Here is a 9,250-nt window from a genome sequence, read left to right on the forward strand (position 1 = left end):
AACAGAAGAAACCACTTCAATTATTGAAGAAGCAAAGTGCACTGCATATCCCCATAAACGTGTGCCCGTTCCTAGAGACACTCATGCTGTCCGACTCCGGAGGTGACTTTCTACTTTGCCGCTGGTAGCTTGCTATGCTTTTCAAAAGGTTTAACAAGGACGAGGTCTCGTCCGTTGGCCCTGCGAAGCAATCAGTAGCACGTGGAGTACGCGGTACGCTCAGAGTGGAGGTCGACAGAGCCACCTCGCTGTTTTCTCACCAAGATCTGATATTGGTTGAGTGCTTGCAGCATCTTTGTGCGAGACATACCCTTACCTGGAAAAAACGGGGCTGATTGACGTCCTCATCCCGAAGAAAGAGACGCTACAGATGGCAAAATGGTGCGTGTTATTTGTGTAGGTGCTATGAGCCATGGTGCGTGTGGCTGTCTGTATGCTTGCTTAACTGATCGCATTCATTCGGGAATCACACGATGCGTGGGACTGTTGGCCAGTGGCTGAGTTTCGCTGGTTGCTCAGACGTGTCTCCGCTGTGCCGTGAACCACCAGCTGCTTTATATCAGTAACATACACGAAAATTCTCTTGATTCATGCGGTGATGCATGCTACGTCCATCCAAGCTAGTTATTGCAGGTTGGCGGGGCGTTGCGTTCATGTCAGGGTTTACTTTGGTTGCCATGCGACTCGTCTCCAACGTCTAGTGATGGGTTTTGATCCTGCGCAAAGTGATTGCTTGAACATGCCATCATCTTGCTTGGTTGTGCAAAGTTGTATTTTACTCGAGCTGAGCCGCATGCAGCCACGGACACATTCAGATGGTTACTATCCATGGGGAGCCTTTGTTCTTCACGACAAGGGACGGCCCGTGGTGCCCCACACTCAGGCTCCTACACAGATACCCTGATATAATGGACAAGTTCCGAGTGGATACGGGCGCCATAAAGTTCGTCCTTTCAGGTGCCAATATCATGTGTCCCGGCCTGACCTCTCCAGGGGCAACCATTCATAATGAGGTGTGCCTGCCATTGAACAACTCGCGTCGATCGCTGAAGCTAATGATCAAAGAACATGTATCCATCAGCCGCCCTCGCCTTTTCCGCACATAACCATACCAGACATGATACTGGGAATGTTCACACTCGTAATACCACAAAGCGTTGCACCATCATGAGCAACATGGTACTGTGCTGTGAAGCACTCCACCATAAAGCTTGAGCTATTGCCTATCATTGAAGCCACTGCCACTTGTGGTTCTCATGGGTGTTGTGGACGTGGTTGCCACGCAATAAAGTGAAATGCCAAGTAGTTCTTGGAATTGCTGAACTGCATTCCTCTAAGCATGGAGGGTGTCCCTCCAAGGTCTCCATCAGGAGCTTTAAAGCAGGCCCTCCATGTTTCTCCAATCTGCTCGTTCGTCACAGGTGGTGTCATGAAGACATCACGTCTGTCGCCCGTTTGGTCGGGCCAAGAGCCTCAAACCTTCCTAAGCGAGTGCTCGAACACTCATGGCAAACTCATGTCACTTCTTCTGAGTTTTCAGGCATCCGGAGCAACGCATGACACAGACTTTTGGGGGTTTTAAATTGCTTGCTTAAATGCAATTCTCTTTGCATTGGACTTTTAATCCAAATCCTCTGAATTCAGCAGGCCGGTAGCGAAGCTTACGCCGAACTCCCTTTCTGCCAAGCACCCGCACAGTGGTCCGCGACAATGGGCTTCAACCCCCATTTCTATCCAAAGGGGTCTATATAGTTCAGGATTGTCTCTTGTGATGAAGTTTGAATGAACGAGCGTTACATCAGGCAGCCGTGACCGCTTCTTCCCTTGCCTCCAGAGCTTATCATGGGTTTCGAGCATTTCGAGCTGCAATTGGCACAGTCGGACGATGAGCTGACACTCTTGAAACCATGCATGCAGATGGCCACAGGGCAGCCAGCAGCATTCAGTGCTCATCAGAATGGGTCTCGACCTCCATTCTTGTCTCAAAAACTGTGCATTTCCAGGCATCTGAAACAAATTTCTCAGTGTCTGGCAGAACGCTGGGAGCTTTGATTTGTGAATCTTCCATGTGTGCAGGTGGCCACAGGGCGACCAGTAGCCATTTTTGCAGAGGGGAAAGAGCATCCCATTGCCATTGGGAAGACCATGATGTCGACTGATGAGATACGGAGCATCAACAAGGGGCACTGTGTCGAAAGCCTACACTACATGACGGACGGCCTGTGGAAAACCATGAGTATAGTGTGAGGTTGTTGATACGCCCTGGCACGACCAGAGCCTACCTCTCCGCCGCACGGTATACGTTCCTTGTGGACAAGCAAGAGCACAATGTTGTTGTACTGTGCATGGCACAATGCGGAGTCCTCATCTCCAGACAAGTCTGTCTCTTGAGGATTGGTGCAAACTAACTGCCATGAGTATACCGAAATGATTCGGTTGATGCAGGCGTAGTGTCTGAGCTATTAGATCATTAAATGGGAGTAGTGTAATGGGTGTTTGGGGTTGCCTGCAAATGGTATCAATTCTCCCCTGCCCGTCCCTGGAATTTCCACTGCATTGTTCACCGTGATAATGTTGTCCCTGCCTTCCGTTCACAGTGGTAGCACATGCGCACACTTTTGAAGGCACTTTCCTTGAAGGTTATTGGTTTGAACATCACAGACTCCACTCTGGCCAGACGGGATCGTCTCTATAAGGCATCACTTGCACCCTTTCTGTGCATGCTTCGTTTACAACCATGACAATGCATTGCCCAATGGGAGAAATATGCCAGGCAGCCTGATACATGTTTCCAACATTGTGCATGCACGGGGGCCAAGGTTCACTCGAGTAAAATAAGTTTCCAGCAGAATGCCATGGCCTGATGGAACTCATGTGCTGGCAACTGCATATCAATGCTTACAACATGCACGATGACTGCGCCACGAGGAGCCACATGGCTGGTGATCACGGGAGCTCTTGGCGATTTGATTCGCAGGGGCGTTGCAAGTCTCACGAACTAGCTAGTGCCGCCGGCCCTTTGCAAACAGCGCGCTCGATTTCAGTATCGCCTCCTCCTTTGCAAGCTTCTCCGACACAGCCTTCTCTCGCGCGCTCCGCCTGCGCTGCGCGTCGTTGATCAGCCGGTCGTAAAAGTCGTCCATCATGTTCTTTGAGATCACCCGCCGCTTGTGCTCGAGCCGCTTGAACTCGTTTTCGATCCATCGCTCATGGTGCACGATCGACTCACCCTGGCGGCACAAGAACTGCTGTGAACGGACCGCACGGTAGAACGCGAGTTTGGTGGCACTCGCGCTGCCCTCGGCCTCCTGGAGCTTCTTCAGGTCCCTGTCGGTGAGCAGCGCGAGCAGCTTCGAGCACTCGACGAGGACGTTGAGCACGGGGCGCTCGGCGCCATCGGCGGCTTTGTCGCCATGTGTCTGACGCATGGCGTCCCGCAGTTGCACTTCCTGCACCCAGGGCTTTTGATCACGTTTGTGACTTGCAATACCACAGCACCCGCATCCGCTTTTCAGGGAGAGCGATCATGATGATGCATATTACAACACCATTGTACTCACATGATCATTGGCAGCTTCAAGAACAAATTGCAAATGAGTATCACGGGCCTCAATCAAGAAAGCCTTCAATCGATCGTGATCAATTACCGTGTTGAGGGTGAGAGGCGGGAGCCCTAGAGCTGAGGGACGCTGATGGACACACGATGAAATAGAGGGCACACACCTGTTGCTGCGAGATCTCTCTCTGAGTTGCGTCCGTTTCCAGCGATCTCCAGTCCGGCGTGAAGAGTTTCTTGGACTCACGCTCCATTTTCTTCCCCTCTTTGTAGTAGTTGGCACGAGCGTAGACGGCCTTGATCTTTGGAACAAGTGACTCATCGTCCAGCGCGCCGTCTTGGCCGCCGTGCCACCCAAGCTGCCGGCACAGATTATCAGCATCCTGCAAGTGTGACCCGCATCGGATCGCAAATCTGTGGCATCTGCAGCCGTACCAGGGCAAATCCATCCGCCATCAAGTGTGCTGATTGTTGTTATCTCAAGGTGCTGATCAAACAGATGTGCCCCCACATACGTTCTGTGTACTGCTTTGTATAGGCATGTGGGCACATTCCCTTAGTTATGGTTGACTTGTGCATAGGCATCGGAATTAACCCTCGCCAAGAACATGTTCCGGTTAACATTAATGAACATGGGCAAATTTACAAGTTGTGCTTGGCATAGATTCGCAAGTTGTACTTGGGCTGCCTTTGTCCGAGTGATCATGGTAGCGTTGCCATTCTGATGTGTCCGAGTGATCACGGTAGCGTTGCAATTATGATGTATCTTTATGCAACACTGCCCCATTCAGGAAGTGAGGACACAGAACCCTTCCCATTGCCGGCTACAGTACGGCTTTTATAGGGACTGACTCATTCAGTATTTCGCACCCCGACCCCAACACACCTTGTAAAGCTCAATTTGCCGCTATTGAACGCAAGCTCATCAGGTGTGCATAATTTGCTGGGCAAACTCATCCAAACCGACGCTACATGGGTCCCTGCACAAAGCTGGATGGTAGCTCTGTCAAAGCCGGATGATTTCTCTCCCTAAAGTGGATCAGCTGGATTTCCCCATGGCCACCGCAGCCTGGCGTCAATCTCGGAATGGTCACATCCCTTTAGAGGCTTAACGCACGCCATGGCAGAGTAACAATCGTTGCCATTGCAGCAGTGAAACTCAAATGCTTGTGCAAGTGCACCTATGATTTCCGTGGTTTCAAGGGGTAGGGTCGTTATCGAATGCATCCTATCTTAGCGATATGGGTGGGCCCTCCCAAGCTGTACTCTGTACCTCGCAATAAAAACTGGTAGCAGCCCGATTGCAGTCCAAAACGCCACCACTTTGCAATCGCTCATTCGCACTTCTTCAAGTCGCTTGCCGCAGAAATTTCATCCCCAAATACAGTCGACCCTGGCTATACCGAACCCATTTGTGCCCCAAAAAAAGGTTTGGTATATCCAGAGGTGTGGTATAAAGGGGTGCAGTTCAGTGGAAAACATCAGGGTGGATCCGTTGCCATGGGGTTTGGTATATCAGAGGTTTGGTATAGCTGGGGTTTGGTATAGCCAGGGTCGACTGTAGCGCTCGAGGTTGCCGATGAACATGAGGCTGCAAGTCTGCTGTAAAATGATGCACCATCAGGACAAGTGTGTCGATGATTGTTTGTCAGAGCTTACCCTACGATCATTCTCAAGCAGCTCATCGGGCATGAGACCCTTGGGAGAGGGCAGGATGCGGGGAATGAACTTGCCGCGTTCGTGCTGCCGCGTCGCGCAGTCGGCCTTGAGCCGCGTCATAAAGTTCTGCGTCTTGATCAGTGCCGCAATGAGTGCCACCTTCCGGTCTCCACTACTCTTGTGGATTGAGTTCAACTGACGCTCCGTCACTTGCAGATAGTCCCGATCCTGCAGCCGCCGTGTTCCAACTCAAACATGTAACAAATATCGATACTATATTGATAAGAGTTGCAAAGAAGGATGGTGGAAAGCGGCGCGGATTCAGGTGGCTGTCAAGCTGCCGCCGAGGAAGTGTTAAAATAAATAAATCAATCAATCGGGCATCACGCCATGCCCCCGGCGCCGACGACGGAACCGTACCCATGGGGCTTCGGCCTCATGCCCAGGCTCAACCTGGGGCACAGGCGGCAGGTGCCGCAAAACTGCGTCCCAGTAGCACGCATCTGCATATTGGAAAGGTTGTCCGCCCGCCGCACAAGCGGGCATGAACGAGCGAGGCACTGGGGGTTCGGCACTGGGCCGAACGATGAAGCAGGAGGCAAAGTACAGTCAACGTCTCCAATCGCACTGAAAAACGTGCGCGTGGCCCACAACATGTGATGAAGCACATCGGGGTCCCCTTAGGAGCACAAGGCCGCGGGGAAGAGTAGGTGTTCAAGGAAAGGCCGGCAGCGCTTCCATAAGGCAGATCCCCGAAACGCCATAGATTGGCCGCAGCGCAGGCCCCCCAAACGGCCCGCGCAGTAGGCACCAACCTGTCATGTGAAGACGTCGCTCAGATGCAGATGAGTCAGCCTTGATATTGCCAGATAGTCAGCATGGGAGGTCCAGGGTCGGTGGTTCGGTCCCGAGAGGGATGCCTGGAGGCAGGCATATAATCCAGAATATTTCAGAATAGGGGATCTTCTCCTGACAGTGACAGTTCAGCTGCTTGGTCCCATTCTTCCCAATGACTCGCTCTACTGTGAGGCTTTCCAAACCTTGGCTTTCAAGGGCCTCCTGCATAAGTTTTGAGAAGAACTGCCCGAAAATTCCTCTGACCGTTGTTCCTTCTGATGTGTTTTCGGCATATGCTGGCCGACTGAATAGGCGAGTAATGCCTGCTGATGTTGCTTTCGCAGCTCTCGCTGTTTCCAGCACTGTGGTCAGATGCAAGGCTGCTAGGTCTTTTGTCGCTTTCACGACCTCAGTAACGCGCTCGCTGTCCTCAATGCTTGAGAGACAGTGCGCCTGTAACCCGGAAGGGTTCCTGTTATTGAGGTCAAAATTCTCATAGACCTCCTGTATTCTGGTTAGGCCGTTCTGAAGGTCGCCTGCAGTCGTGGACAAACCGTCCACGCTGTCGAACCATCCCCTATGGGTCAGGTTCCATCGGCAATTTATGCCCTCCCTGGCTGCCGCCACTACTGCCTGGTCCATCTCCTCCTAATCCTAGAACTCTTCTATCAAAGGAATCCCTGTTGCGGAGCCAAAATATTACAGCTGCACGTCGAAGAGCAGAACAGGTTCTTACAACTGTACCATACTATAACGGAAACCTTGATATTGCTCTTCGACGTGCAACTGTAACATTTTGGCTCCGCCACAGGGATTCCTTGGATAGAAGAGTGCTAGGATTAGGAGGAGATGGACCAGGCAGTGGTGGCGGCAGCCAGGGAGGCCATAAATAGCCGATGGAACCTGACCCATAGGGGATGGTTCGACATCTTGGACGGTTTGTCCACGACTGCAGGCGACCTTCAGAACGGCCTAACCAGAATACAGGAGGTCTATGAGAATTTTGACCTCAATAACCGGAACCCTTCCGGGTTACAGGCGCACTGTCTCTCAAGCATTGAGGGCAGCAAGCGCGTTACTCAGGTCGTGAAAGCGACAAAAGAACAAGCAGCCTTGCATCTGACCACCAGTTCAGGGGTGGGCGAGGCAACAGTGCCTGATCAGCCTGAGATGTCCGCAACCCTCGCACCGGAGTCTGAATTCTCTTTGACTGCATATGAATTGTTGGCAGAGACGTTTGACAGAATCAGTGTTGGCACGAGAGGAGATACCTCTGTCCAGACTGCAGCACAATGCCAAGAATGTACAGTTAAGAAAGGGAAAGGTGACCTGTTGTGGCGGGGAAACCTCTTTTATGTCCCCGACCAGGAGGGACCCAGAATGGACATATTGTACTGGCATCATGATGTGCCATGGTGTGGACATTGGGGTATTCAGAAGACCCTTCAGTTAGCCCAATGTCAGTTCTGGTGGCCCAGCATCTCCACCGATGTAAAGCACTACGTCAAATCATTTTACAAATGTCGGAGTGATAGGCGCAAGAAAAGGCCCCCGCTTACATTCATCCAGGCGCCTAGCAGTTGCTGGAGGACAGTTGGGGCAGACTTAATAGTGGATTTAACCCCCACAGAACCTGATAAATACAATGCCATAGTAGTATTCTGCTGCCATTTAAGCAAGATGGTAAGGTTGGTGTCCACGCACACCACACTGACAACAGAGGGGTTTATAGAGCGATTCTTCAAGGAGGTATTCCCTCATTATGGCCTACCCAAGATAGTCAGTGACAGGGGTCCACAGTGGAACTCAGAATTCTTCAGATCACTGTGCGACCGAGCAGATATCAGGTTGAGCCTCAGTACAGCATGCCACCCTCAAACGAATGGATTGGTTGAAAGAACCAACGAGGTGGTTGAGACAGCTCTAAGGCATTATGTAGCGCCAGACCAGACAGACTGGGATAAGAAGCTCCCCTGAGTTCGCTCTTAATGACATGTATAGGGAGACCACAGGCGCTACTCCTTTCAGAATGAACAGAATTACAGTACCCTTATCACCTTTCGAGGCGGTTGAGGACAGAATAGCGACACAGAAAGGGTTGGCTGCCCCTCAGTCAGAATTGGCCTCATGGATGGGAATGTCAGTCCCCAAAGGAGAGAGGACTTTCCTCCAGGCCCAGGCAGAGTTTTCTATGGCAATGCAGAGTGTCCATTGGGCCAAATGCAGAATGAAAGCGGCCCATGACAAGAAAGGTATCGTGAATCATCACTACTAAACAGGAGACTTGGTATGGTTCAGCACTGACCATATTAGTCTTAGGCACCCACCCCAGTTTAAGGCACAAGTTCAGCCCCAAATTTGTGGGACCAGTCAAGGTGCTATAAGCCAGTGCAAATGGCTCCACAGTGCTATTAGATTTGCCATCCAATTTGCAAATGCACCCTAGTGTTTCAATGTCTTTAGTGAAGCCTTACAGGGCCAGAGCCAGCCAAGTTGCAACCCCAGTTTGGATCAATGGTGTTGCAGAATGGGAAGTTGAAGCCATCATTAATCATGATGTGGTTGCCACCAGATCCAAGAAAAATAAGCAGAATTATGTTGAGTTCCTTGTCAAGTGGAAAGGGGCTTATGAACCCTCTTGGCATGATTTCCAGGATTGTGAGAACTGTTGACACAGTGGAGAAATACCTCACACAGTGCACCAAGGGTGTCAGAGCTAAGATGTATAAAGCTCTTCCAGCATCAGAATTAATGTGGCTTTCAGGGACCTTCCAAAGAGAAGCACTAAGCCAGAAGTGAGTGCACGTAGATGAGTCCAGCAAGGAGCGCATCAGCATCAATGCCTCCCGCTCCATCCTCAGTTCAGACAGGGCTTGGACCCTATGGAGTGGACTCTCCACGCAGCAGTGGCCTCGACTCGGACGAGTTTCCCGTCGTGCGCCGAAACCCACAGAGTGCTCAGGCGTCCAGTTCGCACGCCCGCACAGTTGAGAACGCACAGGGTTGGATGGAATTACGGGGTCTCGACTTGGGAGATTTCATCGACCGCAGGCCGGCTGGCGAGTGGATCAGCCCCCGGCACACAGTTCATGTCAGGCCAGCGTCCCCAGACGAACAGCTTTGGGATTTCAACGCGGCCAAGCGTTCTCAGGGTTTCCTAACAGCAGAGGACATACTGTCCGGACGACTCGAGTCGCG

At 51.5% G+C, this 9,250-nt stretch overlaps 1 protein-coding gene across 1 annotated transcript; it reads left to right on the forward strand.

Moving 5' to 3' along the window:
- Positions 1 to 815: 815 nt before the first annotated feature.
- On the forward strand, positions 816 to 2,247 carry LOC149809975 (uncharacterized). The gene is made up of 2 exons (XM_089994507.1): positions 816 to 1,013; positions 2,077 to 2,247. The coding sequence occupies exons 1-2, from the start codon at positions 816 to 818 to the stop codon at positions 2,245 to 2,247; spliced, it is 369 nt and encodes a 122-aa protein (XP_089850633.1).
- The last annotated feature ends 7,003 nt before the right edge of the window (positions 2,248 to 9,250 follow it).

This window comes from Nuphar pumila, unplaced genomic scaffold (genome assembly GCF_984573655.1).
Source record: "Nuphar pumila unplaced genomic scaffold, dmNupPumi1.hap1.1 HAP1_SCAFFOLD_620, whole genome shotgun sequence".
NCBI classification, from domain to species: Eukaryota; Viridiplantae; Streptophyta; class Magnoliopsida; order Nymphaeales; family Nymphaeaceae; genus Nuphar; species Nuphar pumila.